Source organism: Amphiura filiformis, chromosome 11 (genome assembly GCF_039555335.1).
Source record: "Amphiura filiformis chromosome 11, Afil_fr2py, whole genome shotgun sequence".
Taxonomy (NCBI): Eukaryota; Metazoa; Echinodermata; class Ophiuroidea; order Amphilepidida; family Amphiuridae; genus Amphiura; species Amphiura filiformis.
The window spans coordinates 14,671,863-14,691,334 of record NC_092638.1 but is presented as its reverse complement, the minus strand read 5'-3'; the positions used below and the strand labels follow the sequence as shown (position 1 = coordinate 14,691,334).

General features: G+C 36.7%; 1 protein-coding gene across 1 annotated transcript in view; it reads left to right on the top strand.

The window, feature by feature from the left end:
* LOC140163498 (uncharacterized) overlaps positions 1–17,767 on the top strand; it is a 53,573-nt gene extending 35,806 nt beyond the window's left edge. The window contains 7 exon segments of the mRNA XM_072186812.1: positions 543–1,584; positions 2,067–2,558; positions 2,561–2,700; positions 3,720–3,837; positions 7,140–7,261; positions 7,897–8,061; positions 9,421–17,767. Coding sequence (XP_072042913.1) covers positions 543–1,584; positions 2,067–2,558; positions 2,561–2,700; positions 3,720–3,837; positions 7,140–7,261; positions 7,897–8,061; positions 9,421–9,615 — 2,274 coding nt within the window. The 3' untranslated portion in view covers positions 9,616–17,767.
* The last annotated feature ends 1,705 nt before the right edge of the window (positions 17,768–19,472 follow it).

Here is a 19,472-nt window from a genome sequence, read left to right as displayed (position 1 = left end):
TTGAGCTTTGACAGTGTTGCCAATGTCGGGTTAATCTTCTCTGGAAACTAAACCTCACTGTTTCACCCAATTTCGACATCTTTATTATAATAGCGTGATTCCTTTTGGCTCTGATATTAGAAGTGTTCTGAGTTACTTGTTTCCCCACGTTGAGTTGGTGTACCTCGCTCGTTTTCTTTTCAGTTGTTCATATATGTGACACGATCTGCTCCATGGGGGCCAAAGGAGGCATTTTTGAAAATTGAGATACTATAATTGTTACCTTATACAAACAATAGGCTATCAGATACTGAAAACACCAAAGGTCTAGCATACTTGGTTCTAAAGTTCTGAAGCTTTGTGGTGTGTATTTTCTTATGTATTTTATTGTTTTTTACTCCATATTTGTGCCTTTATCTCAATTTCAAATTTGCCGCCTTTGGCCCCCATGGACCAGATCATGTCACATATTCAAGATATCCTCTTGTATCATTTATTGATCCTTGATGTGTTTTGTGTCCTTGTCCGTTGGATTCACCATTACCCACTTTTACTTATCACAGATCCATTCCAGGGATGTGAGTCCACACATGAAATCACCAGAAGCACCCAAGGCAAGGAAACAACTGTCAGTAGACCTCCCAACTACACCAGCTGCTGCCTCCAAAGACACCACATCTAAAGAAACACCTGGAGATAACAGCAACAAGACATCTCTCACCGGAGTCAACAACATTGGTATCGTCTTGGATGCATTGAAGACTGATCCTGTCCAGATTAGGAAGAAGTTGGAGAGCATGTCTGCGAAGGACGAGGATGGTGGCCAAGGGAAGAAGACCAAGAAGCTTATCAAGAAGCCAGCAAAGCCGGTAGGAGTAGCTACAGATATCACAATAACAGTGACACCAGGGACTCCACCCCAGCAGCGCTCACCTTCACCACCACCTCTTGTCAAGATGGAAAGCCAAGACAGTCAGGATGCAAACTTCAGTGAAGGAGACAATGTGCCTCTTAGTAATCTGGTGGAGAAACCTCTCACCCCACCACCAAGGTCTTGCATCATACAAAAAGAGGAACTTTCAGATGGATTGAGAGTACTGATACCAATTGATGGACTCTTCCATGCTGGGTATGTCCATGCTATTCAAGCTCCTGATGTGTACGGGGTCATTATTGATGGGGAACGAGGTAATAGACCACATGTTTTTAGCCAAGAACAAATTCTGCAAGATGCCATCGTAGATGTGCGGCCAGGTTCAACCAGATACCTGCCGGAAGATACCAGGATATGTGCTTACTGGAGTCAGCAGTTTAGATGTCTGTATCCAGGTACAGTGGTAAAGGGAACACCGAACCCAATGACTGACACTGTTTTTGTATGTGTGGAATTTGATGATGGGGACTCTGGTAGAATCCCGTTAGACCACATCCGTATGTTGCCGCATGATTATCCTATCGTAGAATTTGAACCGTCACCGATAGTTTTGCAGAGGAAACGCAAGCGAAGACCGTCTGAAGGGAGCTCAAGTACTGACTGGAAATCTGAATCGGATGGAAAGGATGGTAAAGATGGATCAAATCAGGAGGAAGCCAAACACAAAACAGGTGTGTTAAATTATTATATTTGTCTAAATAGTAGATAAACCGTAATGATTTAGTGTCGAGGTATGCAATGAACGGAAAAACAGTCCATATTTGGCATATCATCCCCTGTTGTTATTCTTACACAGAATAAATTGTATTCCTAAACCAGCGAAAGGGATGTGATATCTGGTTTTTTTCCGATGCCTTAGTATGCAATAACCAATTTCCATGAAATGTAAATGTGTGACCATCCACCACAAATGAACCCAGAAGTCGGAAAATGTGATTTTGAGCTACAGTGCAAAATATCAATTCAAGTTGAAATTTAATGGTGTGTAAAATTATGAAATGAAATTCCACTGAGGTTTTCGGACCATATGATTGTATGTATCTTATTTTCCTTCATATTACCTATGCTGTTATCCTGGCATGAAACAAAGTTTTTAATTTTCTAAACCAACTTGATGATTCCATTTTGTTTGCTTCAACTTTGACCTCATCAGCTCATAGTCTAGATACATCATACAGCACAGATGGACAAGAGACCAGGCTAACAGAAGGTGATGATGATGTCTTTGTTTCATCAGCAGCACCCTCCAAGAAGTCCAGCAAGAGCAAGAAAGCATCAAGAAATAAGAAGGGATCATCCATCAAATCACCAAAACCAAGAACTAACAAAGAATCCTTAAAATCCAAAGATAGCAAGAAGAAAAAGTTGACTGAATCAGGGAAAAAACATGGAAAAGACACAACAATAGCAAAGAGCTTTAAGGCGGGGGAAAAGAAATCCAAGAATAAAAAAGATGGGAAAGTTAAGAAGAAGAAAGGGAAAGCAGTAGAGACGGAGCAGCCAATGGAAATGAAAGCAAAACCAGGAAAAGGGCTGCAGAAACGACGAAAGCAGGAGCAGGTGGTAGTACTAAGAGAAAGAAATCCAAACAAGATAAGAAAAGGAATACATTATGTACATTGGATGTGGAGACATTATATGAAGCACCATTGATGGGGGATGAGCAGACTAGCTCTCTAGCTGATTCCGATGAGGCGGCTGATGGTTCACAGAGCAGCAGCTATGCAGCAACCAATGGAGGTGATAGTAAAGAAAGCAGTGAGAATGGAGAAGGAAGCTCGGATAAGGTAAATCAAAGGGACTATCCCAATTAAAGTAGGCTGAAATGCAATTAGGCTCCCCCCAAAAAAATTGTTTACAGCTATGGTCAAAAAAAATCAATGTTTTTCACTTAAAATTAACATTTTATTGAAAGACTAGTCTTAAATTGATTATCTAACTAGTATCCAGTAGACAAAATGTCCCTAATAGAATAAGTAATTATATTTGTGGGGATTCTTAAAAACTGAAGGTTTAAAAAAGCAACAACAACCGACCAATCCAACCTTCCCATTTTTCCCACCTGAGGGCAACACAGCATTTTTTTTTTTTTTTGATACATGCAAAAGACTTCCCATTTGGTCCTCCATTTCATTTATCTTATCTTTATCAATTATGTATATCTAATATGTCCCTAAAAATGTCACTGGCAAAATACTTGTTTTAACAAGTAATTTTAGTGTCTTTCAGTATCTTAAAAGATACTGGTTCTGGCGTTGTATGTGTCTGCATTATATGTTCATTTTTATTTGAAGTCATGGTTAAATTTTTAGGAGCAACAAGAAGCAAATGTAGCCACATAGACACCTAGTGTGTAGCGGGATATTTTCGCGGGGATTAAATTTTTGTACTTTTTGCGGTCAAACAGGCAGCCACAAATATTTAACCCTGTGAAAATATTTATTACACATACTACTTAAATTACAATTAAAGTACAAATATCAAATGTTTTATACCTAAACAATGCAAGTATTAATTTCTTCTTTTTTTTTTTTTAGAATTTGATGATTTTATGGCAAAAATCTATAAAAAAAAAAGGAGGAGGAAATAAAAAATGATGTTTCAGCTGACATTGATGCGCTAAGAAAAACGAACGCTCGCGGCTGCTTTGAGACATAACTTTTTTTAAAAACCTTAATAGGAAGTACACTGCAGTCTGTTTGGTAAATGTCTGAAACTGGAAAATATGGCTCCTTCCATCTTACTCGCCATGACTTAATCTCCTGTTCAGGACTTTCAATAATAATTTTTTGAACTTTCTTGACAGGACACACAACAAAGTGGAGGAACTGGAGGAGCAGGGGGCAAAGGTCGGAAACGTGGAGAAAGATTGCCATCTACTAGTAAGATGGCAGGTAGGGAGGTCATTTTGGATGCACGAAGCTGTGAGTACTCTTGTCCTGCATGGGTTAGATGCATTGTGGGCCACACTCAAGGTCATAGTAAACTTATAATGTTAATGGTTAAGACATCTATATACAGGCTAGTATGGTGGGAGGGAGGGAGAGTCGAGACAGTTCAGAATAGTAATAGGTCACATGCAGTTATTGGGTTGTTGGGAGTGCAAAATGGAATCAAAAGTTGCAATTTTATGAGTAGGTTTGTTTGTTTCTTGTGTTTGGATCAAAAGTTTAAATCAAAATCATGATTTATACCAACACAGATGAACATTCATGAACGAGTAGGTTTGTTGTTTAGCATTTTTGCAATTTTGTTCTGTAGGATGAGGTATCATATGAAATATGCACAGAAAGGATTGAGAAATAATTTTGTACATGTGGCTTAATTTAAGAAAAAAATTATTTTGGAAATGAGTTCAACCTATTTGGCTTTTTGGAAATCGGAATAGTGAGTTATTAATATGTGTTTAGCACCTATAAGGAAAAAATCACTTTTTAAAGAAGAAATAATCAAGTATTATGTTAAATCATTAAACCCATAATTTGGTGACTGCAAATACAATGCTAGGAAAGAGCATGTTCTTGAAGGGATTCAGATAATAATGTTATTTACATTTATTTGCTGAAATAATTTATAACAGATAATCATGTTGATAGTAATATTGAAACAGTTTATGTCGATCAAGTTACTGATTAATTCATTTAACTTCATTTGCTTGTTCTTTCCTTGCAATAGTAAAAACAAAAACAGACTACGATAAAGGAAATCATGATTATACTTGAGTATTGCTGCATTTTTATAAAGAAATATGATCTACAACAAATGAGAGATTTTTAACAAAAAACTGATTTAAGACTTGTATTATTATAGCTTTTTGAGGCAAACTATGTAAGTGTAGGAGAGTGGCCCTTTTTGTAGTTCTCAACACACATTTGCATAGAGCAGTGTTTCTATAAGCTTTTCTACCACGCTATATATTAGTGGTATATTAACCATGGGCTGTGCCTCACACCTACTAACACCATAATCAGTTTTTATTTTCTGCAAATGAATGTCTAATTTAGTCACATTGGATAGAAATCTGAATGTTGAAGAAATGTGTTATCTTGGAAAAATGTCCTAGCGTGTTAGAATTTATCTTTTGGTTTTGGTAAACGGAAATGTGAAACACAAGGATATTTTTGCAAGATGAATTAAGTTTTCTGGAGGATCATCTCAAAGGTTAATTTAAAAAAATCAAGTGGCCATGATTCATATGGGGATATTCCATTTAAAATCCACATTCTCCCTGTGGAAGATTAGGAATATATTTTCCACAGGGGGAGTATGAATTTCAAACGGAATGAACACATTCGGCATCTCCATTTTGAATTTCGTACACCCTCTGAGAATGATACCTGAATCTATCACAGAGGGAGGGTGAGTTTCAAATGGAGCTGTCAAATGTGTTCATTCCATTTGAAATGTGTACCCCTCTGTGGATGATATTTCCAAAATCTTCTACAGGGGTAGTGTGGCGTGTAAATGGAACAGCCCATTTTTTGAAAGCATGGGAATTTTTTTGTAAATCATTTGCAAGCACAAATTTGGTTAAGGCCATCAATGCTGTGTAAATTTTAATGGGACATGCAGGAGTATTTCAATGAAATTCAGAATATATTTTTGCAAGTAATGCAAGTATTTGAGGTGATCCACACAAAGCTCATGCAGTACCCATGTAGACCTACCATGAACCATGCTGTTACATGTTTCTTTTGCATATGGCTGCTTCCTCTTTACCAAAAAGCACTCATTGCAAAAATACTGTGCACTGTTTTACACATTTTATCAGTTTATTGAGTAGAGTTTGTTAGCATTTTTTAATATAATTTGGAGTACTTTTCCATATGTTTGTGCATGGGGTGTGCTTAGATGAGTGGTTGAAATTGGTTTAATGTTGTATCATGGACATTGTGGAGGAGAAAACATATATTTTGGTGAATGCATCATCATCATACATGGAAAAATGTGATAAGCAGAAAATGGAAAGGGAAAATTTCAAGATATGAAAGAAGAGTACAGCAGAATTATACAGAGAATAATAAATGGCTACTGTACACTGTAGATGCACATGATTAATCCCATGAGAACTACCTGCCAATTGGCCAAAAAGAAGTTTTCATTGTCAATTGGCCCAATCAGCAACATTGTTAGAATAATTTCACCACACAATAAAATTGGGGTGAATTATTTGCAAAGATCCATTCTGATTGGTGATTAAACTGAAAATATCATAGAGTTAATGTTAGATCGGCAGGTAGTGCTCATGGGATTAAAGATTGGCCTAAAATGAACAGCAGTAACATTGAATGGTGTGGTTTTTCTCAAAGGGTAGAAACTTGTTTGCTAAAAATGTTTTATATGCAACTTCGAAACTGTTTTTTGTACCAAGCTCTGTTGTGGAAGGTGCAAACACTATTATTTGATATTTAAATTTCCATTGCTGTGACATAACAAGAAGCATGAAGAAATGCATTCAGCGATATAATTGCCTGGTTTGATGTGCTCTCCCCTTAAATGGAACAAAATCTCAACATCTTAACAACAACAAAACAAACTTGAAATTATAATGGACACTGTTCATTTTTACTGTTGTTTACCTTGGCTTACTTGACAGACAACCAGTTCATATTCACAATTAAAGCAATAATGTGTGATTTGCATAAAGAATAGGTTCCTATTTTAATGTTAGTTTTCACTGATCACATTGTCCACTTTTAATTTTGAGCCAAATAAATGAGTAAAACAAAGGAAATTGCTATTTCATTCCAGCACCTACAATGCGTGTATTAGCTTGTACGACAAATAGCGATATGCACACAATTTATACATCACTGATTCAATGATACATGTACACATTAGCTAAAATGCACGAGACATGTTAGCGAGCACTCGATCTGTGAACTTTGAATAAAACCGGAGATCTTTGGATTTAATATAAAAACTTATATTTTACTGTGATTAAAGCACTTCAGGCTTATAGTCTTTCGTGTACCACTGGGCATTCCAATCATGCAAAAAGAAGAAAAATTAAACAAAAATTGGAGGGCGTTGCTGTGGAGCAAATCACACATTATGGCTTGAAGCAAATCTTAAAAGAAACAAGACAATTACAGATTCTGAGTTTCAGATTTACTCATCTATGTATATGAGTCTTAAATTTATGACAAGAATCTCGGTGATCTTTGAGAGATTTTGGAGAGTACAGAATCATATTGATATTTGTTGTTATGATTGATGTTGACAGCATTCCTTCCAGCCAGGCAGCTATGGAATTGGTTGGGTAAAGCTACACAAAGACGAGGAACTAAAGGGAAAGCGAGGAAAGTGTTCTACAAGGCCATCATGAGAGGCAAAGAATTGATCAGGGTATGTAATCACTCAATGCAATCAAAATATTATCTCAATGAGCTAGTTCACTTGATGTTCATAGTATCTTTAAAAGACAAATTAACCGTAACAAGCCCAAAAGCCACAAAAAGCTACAGTACCAAGCAACTGCGGGTGCTAGTGCCCCATGTGATGCGATTGCATCATCATGCAAAAGCACATAAGGGCACGGAAGGGTTGGCTGGCCAAGGTAATCTCCCGCCGCTATGGCCTTTTCGTGTGTCTAGTAGGGGTGGGGGGTTAAAACTGCACCCGAGAAAATGAAATTCTCTTTGTTCTTATTCCTTCCTACCCCTCTGCCCAAAAGCCTCTGTGGAGCAAAACACACATCCAGTGGAAATTTTGTGAAGTTCTGATCAAGATAAAAGAGCAATAAATTTGTCCCCATTTGTCAATATTTTGTCCTGGGTGGGGGGGGGGGGCAATGTGAAATTTTCCTCCCCATTTGTCAATTTTTTGTCCCATTTTTAGTCATTTTAATGACACTTCATTCTTTGCCATCCCCATTTTATCCCTACAATTATTTTGGTTCCAACAATTTCCCCTCGGCTCCTAGCTGCGCCATTAAATAAATGTACTATTAAACCAAGGCATGTTTGCATTTGTCTCCATAGGTTGGCGAATGTGCCGTCTTCTTGTCAACAGGACGCCCTCACCTTCCATACGTTGGCCGCATAGAAAGCATGTGGGAGTCATGGGGAGGTAACATGGTAGTGAGAGTCAAATGGTTTTATCATCCGGAAGAAACTAAAGGAGGACGCAAGTCTTATGATGGAGATGTAAGAGCCCATTTGATTTCATATGTTTGCAATGAATTTATTTGATGTAGTCTGTTGATTAGGCCCAAAATTTTTTTTTAAGACGATTTTTACAGATTTGTTCAAAATATGTTTTTCATTTAAAATTAATATTTTATTGATATACTCGCCTTAAATTGAATATCTAACAAGTATCCACAAATGTCATTTATAAAATTTCATGTAAACAAATCCAATTGATTATTTGGTAAAATGATGTTAAACATACCTAACAATGACGTTTCGTGCTACATCGTAGCACTTTCTCAAATCGACTGACCAATTCTCCCAGTCCTCCTCGTCTGCTTCCTGTTGGAGCGTGACGTTGGTGGCGCTGTTTTAGGTGGTTTTAGGAGTTGGTCATAGATGTGCGGCAGGAAGTGATTTCCTTCATCCCGGTTGAGTGTGTTGTAGGGCCCCCTTATCCACAAATGTCCCTAATGGGAGAAGCAATATTTAATATTTGTGGGGATTTTTTTTTAAACTGAAGGTTTAAAAAAATTTGACCAAACGACTCAACCTTCACATTTATCCCACTTGAGGGTAACACAACAATTTTTTTTTGCCTTATAACTATGCTACTCCTTGTTGACAAATAGGGTGTCACTCCATACAGGTCTATTCATATGCTACACTAACTGCTAACCCAAACCGACACATTTTGATTCATTCATGAAAGAGTAACAAAAGGAATCGGTCAAGTAATTCCTTCTAGCAGGCGCTGTGTGTGGAATTAATGTTTTGCATGCTTGTGGTGCTGCCATTGTGTAGCTTATACACATAAAATTTTATTAATGAAGTATATGTGACCAGCTCCAACAAAACCCAGACAAGTTGCCAGGCATGTTTTTGAGTTATAGGCCTTTAAAGATGACATTGCCATACACAAATCAAATTTGGGAATTCTTAATTTCATGGTATTTGACCTTTGGACTAAGTGGACTTTTAAATCTTTGAAAGTACTTATTAAAAAAAAGAGGTTTATTTAATCAATAATTGACAGTTGAACTATGATAATCCCTATTCAATCCTGTGTAAAGCAGGAAACTAATTAGCCCATTACTCAGAATAGCAGTTCGGCAAAAATATCAAGGTATCATTTACAAAATTATCCATATCTTGAAAAGTATTGATGCTATGTATAAAATTTTGGTATCATTTTGAATCTTATTGTCCCATGCTTACATTTTTATTCAAATCATGAAATGTCAAAAATGCGACTTGTTCCTGGTTTTGTCAGAACGGGTCACATATTTCAAAGGTACTGAGTTCTTCTGTATGTTTCCAATTTGTCTTCATTCCAACTTGTTTCTAACCTAAATATTGGCAATTACTTTGCAGATGGCGCTTTACCAATCTCCTCATGTGGATGAAAACGACGTTCAGACCATCTCTCACAAGTGTGAAGTACTCTCCCAAGCTGACTTCAAACTCTATACAGTGGGCAAGAAACTCAAATTACAAGTGGATGAAAGTGATGTGTACTACTTAGCAGGAACATACGACCCTACTACAGGACATACGGTGCTTGTGTAAGCAGCTAGGTGAACATACGACCCTACTACAAGCCAGTCGGTGCTTGTGTAAGCAGCTAGGTGAACATATGACCCTACTACAAGCCAGTCAGTGTTTGTGTAACAGCTAGGTGAACATACGACCCTACTACAAGCCAGTCAGTGCTTGTGTAAGCAGCTAGGTGATCTCATGACCCTACTACAAGCCTGTCAGTGCTTGTGTAAACAGCTAGGTGAACATACGACCCTACTATAAGCCAGTCAGTGCTTGTGTAAGCAGCTAGGTGGTCTCATGACCCTACTACAAGCCTGTCAGTGCTTGTGTAAGCAGCTAGGTGAACATACGACCCTACTACAAGCCAGTCAGCGCTTGTGTAAGCAGCTAGGTGAACATACGACCCTACTACATGCCAGTCGGTGCTTGTGTAAGCAGCTAGGTGAACATACGACCCTACTACAAGCCAGTCAGCGCTTGTGTAAGCAGCTAGGTGAACATATGACCCTACTACAAGCCAATCGGTGCTTGTGTAAGCAGCTAGGTGAACATATGACCCTACTACAAGCCAGTCGGTGCTTGTGTAAGCAGCTAGGTGAACATACGACCCTACTACAAGCCAGTCAGCGCTTGTGTAAGCAGCTAGGTGAACATATGACCCTACTACAAGCCAGTCGGTGCTTGTGTAAGCAGCTAGGTGAACATATGACCCTACTACAAGCCAGTCGGTGCTTGTGTAAGCAGCTAGGTGAACATATGACCCTACTACAAGCCAGTTAATTGCTTGTGTAAGCAGCTAGGTGAACATACGACCCTACTACAAGCCAGTCAGTGCTTGTGTAAGCAGCTAGGTGAACATATGACCCTACTACAAGCCAGTCGGTGCTTGTGTAAGCAGCTAGGTGAACATATGACCCTACTACAAGCCAGTTAATTGCTTGTGTAAGCAGCTAGGTGAACATAGGACCCTACTACAAGCCAGTCAGTGCTTGTGTAAACAGCTAGGTGGACATATGAGCCTACTGCAGGACAGTTGATGCTTGTGTTAGCAGCTAGGTGAACATACGACCCTACTACAAGCCAGTCAGCGCTTGTGTAAGCAGCTAGGTGAACATACGACCCTACTACAAGCCAGTCGGTGCTTGTGTAAGCAGCTAGGTGAACATACGATCCTACTACAAGCCAGTCAGCGCTTGTGTAAGCAGCTAGGTGAACATACGACCCTACTACAAGCCAGTCGGTGCTTGTGTAAGCAGCTAGGTGAACATACGACCCTACTACAAGCCAGTCAGCGCTTGTGTAAGCAGCTAGGTGAACATACGACCCTACTACAAGCCAGTCGGTGCTTGTGTAAGCAGCTAGGTGAACATACGATCCTACTACAAGCCAGTCAGCGCTTGTGTAAGCAGCTAGGTGAACATACGACCCTACTACAAGCCAGTCGGTGCTTGTGTAAGCAGCTAGGTGAACATACGACCCTACTACAAGCCAGTCAGCGCTTGTGTAAGCAGTTAGGTGAACATACGATCCTACTACAGGACAGTCTATGCTTGTGTAAGCAGCAGCTAGGTGAACATATATGACATGATCAAGGGGAATGAGTCACATGTCGACCCTGGTCGAAAATGAATTTTACATTTGTTTCTTACGAGGACATTTAGAGCTTTCAGAAACTGAAAACCCTGTGTTAATACGACTTTTCTTTGCTAAGTTATGTCAATTTAACGATCGCTAAAAACAATATAAAACAGAAGAATTATGAAGTCTACCAACACAGATGAACTTTCATGCTAGAAGAATTATAACACTTTCTCTGCCAATATCTCAAAATCAATATTAGCGACATCTGACTCATTTCCTTTGATCGTGTCACATATGACCCTACTACATGTACAAGCCAGTCAGCGCTTGTGTAAAGCAGCAGCTAGGTGAACATACGACCCTACTACAAGCTAGTCAGCGCTTGTATAAGCAGCTAGATGAACATACGACCCTACTACAGGCCAGTCAGCACTTGTGTAAGCAGCTAGGTGAACATACGACCCTACTACAAGCCAGTCAGTGCTTGTGTAAGCAGCTAGTTGAACATACGACCCTACTACAGGCCAGTCAGCACTTGTGTAAGCAGCTAGGTGAACATACGACCCTACTACAAGCCAGTCAGTGCTTGTGTAAGCAGCTAGTTGAACATACGACCCTACTACAAGCCAGTCAGTGCTTGTGTAAGCAGCTAGGTGAACATACGACCCTACTACAAGCCAGTCAGTGCTTGTGTAAGCAGCTAGTTGAACATACGACCCTACTACAAGCCAGTCAGTGCTTGTGTAAGCAAATGTAGGTGTATAGAAATAAGGAAATAACATACACAGCTATTGAATTATCTAACATTTTGTATGTGATCAAATATTATTGAGCCTCAAAAATAAGTAAATGATGGCACACAGCATTCAAAGCTCATTTTATTCTCATCTTTTAAATACAAAATGTACATAGTCTGCTTGACTGTGGTCAACCGTGTAGAATAACATTTTCTTACTGAATTTGAGAATCATCTTTTCTACAAAAGTGGTTAAATATGTCAGCTGTATGCATAGATACACAGTAGAGTAACCAATTTCATACTTGTATATTCATGTAGGTGCAACAGTCATGTGTCCTTGTACAATCTACTACATGTGTACAAGCAAGGAAACAAAATATATATTCTCTACCATATTTGTGGTTGAGTGTTAATATGTATTGAGATCAGTGATGCCAACACTGCACCCTAGGCGCATAATTGGGCTATTTGGTGATCACCTGCCACTACTCAAAAAAGCTTGCTGCTACTTGCCTATAATTGTGCTACTTTTACCAGTGTCAGGCCGCGGCAGTAATTTGACATATTTTCCTTTCAATTTAGCCAATTTATAAAGGTTTTGAGTCTCTGAAGATCCAAGTTACAATTACAACGGGTTTTGTGACCATTTATTGATCGGTCAGTAACTTCCCATTAAGCATCAGAAGTTTTCGAGTCAAGTGTTTTTCCGCCCAATTGGCTGATTTGCGTTCTAAATTTGGTTAAGTCCGCCCCAAAATTTGGTATTGGGCCCTTTTCTGGAAGCTTAAAAATTGGGCTACTTAAGAATCCATTACCACGGTCTGGGGAGCCAATGCGCCACGCCTTGGCACTGAAAAGTATTGGCAACACTGAAGTCATAAAAGTAAACAGCTTTTTCATAACATGCTACACAGGCAGGTGCCATGCTAATTGCTACATATTGGGCATTCACAAACAATGTATAGTTCACAATCATGACTGTAATCATGGTAACCAAAAACATGAGTCTGCAATCACATTTTTGTTTTATGTGTGACATCGATCTGGTGTGGTTGGTAACGATAGTAAAATTTACGAGATGAAACTACTGAGATGATCCTGATTAGACAAACACTACTAATTTTGCCATGTAAGACTTGATATTGTGTAGCATAATGTATAATGTTATTTATCATTCTTCATGTTCACATTGTCGCTATATAGGACTCTCTCTATTAACAATATTATAAGAAATGATCAAGCACTTGTCATAATTAAAAGTTATGATTAACATCATAGTAATAGCCATATTTGATTGGCTTGTGTTGAGTTTGACGATTCAAATTCCATACGATAAACAAATAAAGTTTAAAAAATCAGCCACAGTGAGTGTACTGTACAAACTTGATATATATTTGATGTGTATTTGTACATTCTTTACATTTCTTTGTGTGTACCTTCCAAATATAGTGTATAGTGAAGCAAAACACCCAAAGTGCATACTAATTAACTTTTGTGCATATTACTTCTATACAAATGATTATATGTATATAGGACGGAAATTGATGTATATTTTATGTATGTGTGTATGTATGTATGAAATCTAGAACTTACGAGAGCAAAAATGCTATTTATAAAAAAAAAATGCCTTAAGATAATTAGTCATGTATTTTTTACCACATGTGTGGTATTTTTAAAATGTATGACTTTTATAATGATATGCAGCCATATGACAAGAATGCAAGAATGATGTAAGTGCCAATGCGGGCATTTACAACATTCTGGTATTCTGCATAGGGAATATGATGAATGAATCCCGATTTGTTGGTGCAAGGAAGTTACATGTACAATAGTGGTCTTACCTTATACTATGATCAGCTCATAATAGGCGAGAATTATTCGGTTTGTATTACTGCGCGCATCAATAAAGTTCCAACTTACGCATGCATAAATTCACAAAAGCGCCGTCATGCAGTCAAGCAATACGCTCAGCGTGATTCGCATAGTTGGTAGCAATTTGTACGCTATTCTATATCAATCCACAATGTTATGAGTCCCACCGATTATGAGCTGATCAGAGTATAGTTGTGTCATTCATGTTTTAGTGTCTTGAGATGACACTGTATTTGTAAATTGAATACATGAATACAAAAGCCACCTAAGTCCATGCAAAGTTATTTTGAGAGAAAAACCCGTGTATCATTTTAATTCCTTCAGTTAGATTTACCTGGTCAATATGGTAAGTTTTACGTGCAAATGAGTGGATTAACCTGTATTAGGTATGACGATTAGCATTTCAGGGACTTCGTGGGGTTCATTTTAAATTTTGGACTTTTTTTAATCATATACAAAGACAACAATGTTAGAATGAGATTACCACTAGTAAGATAATACAAAATAAAGCACACATGTATGTATAATGTTGATAAGCATTCTGCCATGTAATATAAACCACACACTTTCCTTTATTAAACCCATTTTTTGTTCAAAAGTCATTCTCTAGCAATGAATGTGTTACAAGTAAACTTTTATACATACTGGATTTCAATCAATGTGTTACAAGACTCAAATCATGGAATTGGGTGATTCTTTCATACATGCTATTTTTCACATGCCCAATAGACACAGAGAATGAATTTGAGTTGTTCTTTCATGCATATGACAGGCCTATGTATAGCAACAATTTCCCATGCTTAACTCAATTTGGCCAAAGTATGAACTTAGGTGGCTTTTGTATTCATATATTCAATTGCTAATGGGATGCAGAAAGTATTTCAAGAGTCGTCCTCATTTTTCAAAATGCATCAACATTTCTTAAAGCATAATAACAAACCTCACCATAAAACACTTATTTGAGGCACAAAAATGTGCACAAGGGCACCAAATGGAGGCTTAAGCATACAGGGTGTCCCAAAAAGCAGGCTTAGGCAAATATAATGCTCTCTTACAATGGGTTTTAAACGGTCATTCAGTGTTTGCATTGCCATATGGCAAATCTTTCAGCTATTGTTTGCCAAAAAACGATATGATCTCGATGATCAAAATGGTTGCACTGACCAATCTGTGTGTGCCTCAATTTTTATATTTTTATCAGAAATTTGAATATTTTTGTAACAAATGATATATGCTTCACATAGGAAATTTTCTGAGAATTTCAATGGCATTTAAATTTTAATAGGTCTGTTACTTTTTTACTGTGTAACTCAACACCTGTAAAACCTGCCGAATTGTTTATATCATTTTGAAATTCAAAATTTTAGAAAATTTCCTTTAAGATACATATCTCACTTTTTAGAAGGAATTAATTTTGAGGAAAAATTTGCAAATTGAGCCACAGGCAGATGGACTCACATAAGGCTCCGAAAACTCTCCATGGGTGGTGCATTGTGTCTGTGTGTGCCTACAATGGCTTGAGGTCAACAGAAAATCATATCTTCAAAACTATTTTTATCAAAAGGGCTGTTTTTTTTTGTTGCAAATGATAGCTAAAAGCTGTAGCTCTTATATATTTAAATCCTGAAGGATTGATAAAAATGCATTTTAAAATATCATATATGTGGGCGATTTTTCTGGGACACCCTGTACATATTAAAAAGATACTGAGTGAAATATATGTCAGAGTATTTCTAATAACATATTGTTCTATTGAAATTAAAAAGAAGCTTTTATTCAGTACTGTATTTTGTTGTCATTTGTTTGTAATAATATTTTTTTTACAGTTCAACATATCAATTAGCTAAAAAGTCAATTCCTTACACCTGTTGACTAGGACCGTGTTTTCCTTAAAGCCAGAGTTTTCTTCTTAACAGTATTTCAACGTCTTTTTGCAGATTTTGATACCACAAACATGCCCTCTATTCTTGATACCAGTAGGAAAGTTAACAAATCAAGTTATTATTCATAGGGCTTTGTTGAACTGTGCCCCTGTACGGTTAGAGTTCATGTTTGTGAAAATATGTGGTGTAAAATGCCACCATTGGGTGTATATAATATAAAGACAAAAACTAGTGTAAATACATTTGTACAGATCTGAAAACCAGCAGCTGAATTCAAGTTTTTTTAAGAGAATGTTTTGCTATGGATTGCAAATAATGTTTTGTGAAAGACTATTTTACGAAGAGTACAATTTGAAAATGTTTACAAAGATTGGTTTTATTCTACAAAAAAGGGCTTCTACATTTTATGACACAGAAAATTTGAAATATCTTTTGATAATTTTGAGGATGAACAAAGAATGAGTCGAAGTTGATTTTATGTGAAGTGAATAATGTAGTATGGATGTGTTTGAAAATGTAAGGTAAAGCTAGAAGCTTTGTTTCATGGTACAAATTAAGGTATGTTTGTTGCTTCTTACTTTTTGTCTTTTATATTTTGGATATCACCTTTTTTTTTTTCTAGTAAGTTGTGATAAATCTTATAAAATTAATTTTTCATTTTGGTTTGCAATATCATGCACAAACATACAATATGGCATAGTTTTGAAGGCCATGTTGTGCTGTATGTGTATGGACATGCACTTGTCAGTTTTGTCCAAGATAGAGAATTGAAAGGAATCATGAAAGTAGCTTTGTACCCAATATATATGCAAGTGTTGATACTACCTGGGCTTAGCTAGTTGGCTCTATTATGTATGGTTTCTATAGATGAGTTGACTTCTGACGTCAATGCCTGGCAGTATGCGCACGCATCATCACAATTTCCATTGTTTTTTGCGCGCATCATATTTTGTTCAGGGCTCGTGTTTTAAAACTCCCACCACAACTCAATATGGCTATTGAACATTGTGGTGGTTGCACAGGGTTCACTCAAGCATATCAATATACCAGTCCCTTGCCTTTGTTGATAAACATTGAGGTTAACTCATCTATAACTTAGGTACATTGTAAGGGTGTTTATACATGGGCTTTAATACCTTCCTGTCTGCATTATGTGGTTTACCAGGACACACCAGTCCTAGCTGGCTGCATTATGTATAGTTTCTGTAAGGTATATCATAAGGGTGTGTATAGATAGGCACAGCTAGCTGGTTGCATTATGTGTTTGTACCTTGGACAGTTTAAAAAAAATAACCGAAGTGGGATATTCAGTAAAATGTCAAACATGTTAGCCACAAATTTTCTCCTGTACAATCATGTGCTGTATATCTGATAGAAGTGATGTTAGCTTTGCAGTGAAACTGTCAATTTTTTTTTTTGCTTCATCACCATGTATTTATTTTGCCACTGTTTTTCCTTTTCATTTTTGAAGTATATTGTGTTCTAGTTTTGTTTATTTTGTCTCACATTGAGACATTGTGCCCATTGAGCTATTCCATTTAAAATCCACACTACCCCTGTGGAGGATTTTGAAAATATCTTCCACAGGGGGAGTATGAATTTCAAATGGAATGAACACATTGGGCAACTCTATTTGAAACTTACCCTCCCTCTGAGGAAGATTCAGGTTGAATCTTTCTCAGAAGGTGTATGAAATTCTTATGGAGCTGTCCAATGTGTTCATTTCATTTGAAAATTATACTCCCCCCTGTGGAAGATATTTCCAAAATCTTCCACATGGGTAGTGTGGATTTTAAATGGAAGAGCCTGTTTTTGTTATGCAATCACTGTCAGAAGTAAGAAACTTTGAGCTCCTGTTCAGGATTTTATTCAGCATTATAAGTGCAATACTGTTTTAGTAAAGTTTTAAAATTGATGTGAAATTTTTGTACACAAAGTACCATTTTTGTTAACAGTTCTGGTGTGTTTAGCCTAAGATGTGCCATGTATGGTGACTTTCTGAATACATTATGATGTGGGAGAGCACTTCAGTTCATAGCTTAATGTGCAAGTCTGGGAAATTGGACCATATATTGTATACTGCACTATGTCCTCTAACTAGCTTTAATAACAAAATTATTTTAAATATGATGATTTGTGTATAAGGAGTTGTTGTTAAGTTTAGGCCAAATATTATGAGTGAATTTTGTGAAATGAACTCCTAATAAGTATTAGAAACACTGACTGCAATTTCAACATAACATTAGTGGTTGGGGGGTCTTACAAACACCAATCATCTTGAGTGGCTAGCTAAAGCACACATTCAAAATCTGTTTATGCTTTTAATTTTTGTAAACTTCCCAGCAAACTAAAAAACTGTTCTTAAAACCTTTATTCAAAATGTTTAATAACATTTGAATGTCAGGTTATATAAAGGTCATACATATTTAAACTGTTGTAAAATATTTTGGGCAAATGTTTTGCGAAAATATGTTTTGCATAGCATTTTCAAAAACTGTTTTCCGAATGTTGTTAAAACGTATTTATACCCTTTACATATCCCAACATTTAAATGTTTTCTGTCAAACATTTTTGTGTTTGCTGGTTAGCTAATAGGCCTATATTATTGCATCTGTTGCCTAATCTTAATTACTCCAATCAACACCAATCTATTAATTATTTAGTAAAAGATCATGGGATTCGACCATATTAAATATGTATGATGGACTTAGCTGTATTGTAGGTGGTTGTTTTTGTGAGGGATAAAAGTGAACAAATTATGTTGGACCTAGTCCATTTTCAGCCAGTGCATTTTGTTTTGTCTTGTGTTTCAGATACTTTTTGAAGTGCCTTCATTTACATTGTTTAAATAACTTATTAGCTAAACAGTCTGTTGTGCATTGTCAATCATCAATCATGATTCATGTAAGAAATATGTTAATTAAATCATTATTTTAAACATTTTTCTTCGTTTACTTTTCCCATCCAAATCTAAGTTATTCTTGGTGTTCTATTTTCAGAAGTACATGTACCAATTTGACCTAAAAACAACATTATTTTGAATATTGCAGTTATGACAATCAGGGGAGAAAGTGATTTATAATCTGGGAAACCACACATTTTTATTTGCTCAGATCCAATTCTTGATATTCTTGCATATATTGAATAATATAAAGGGAGTATTTTACTTGTTCCTTCCTGAGTTTATAGTTTACAGATTTTGTTTCAATTTTACTTAATCCGAGTTAAGTGGCATATCTGTATGTTAACCATGTTCACAAGTTTTATATATGTTCCTTTAGTTTCTTAAGCTTAGCTTGGTAAACTAGTTTACTGAACCTAAATGATGTTATGGAGAATGAGTTGACACTATTTAACCCCCTGAGCACTACCTGCCGATCTAACATTGGCCCCGATTGGTCAATTAGGGGATATCTTAACTTTAATCACCAAAATAATTCACCCCAATTTTTTTTCATGGTGAAATTATTCTAACAATGTTGCTGATTGGTCCAATTGATAATGAAAACTTCTTTTTGACCAATAGGCAGGTAGTTCTCATGGGGTTGAGAAGTTTGTTATGGTTTATAGAATGTAAGTTTGAATGGTATTGTATCAGTATTATATTTGCAGACTCAAAATGAAAATGTTTTGAAGAGGATTATGAAGAAAAAATGAATATATATATATTGTTGGTCTTTGATAAATTTCACTTCTAAATGTGAACAAACATAATAATCATGTGTAGATCTTGTTATTTGTCTCTTACCTGAGAGCAGTGTTTGTTCATAAATAGACCTTCCAATGAAGTTGATTTTCATCTATGGAGT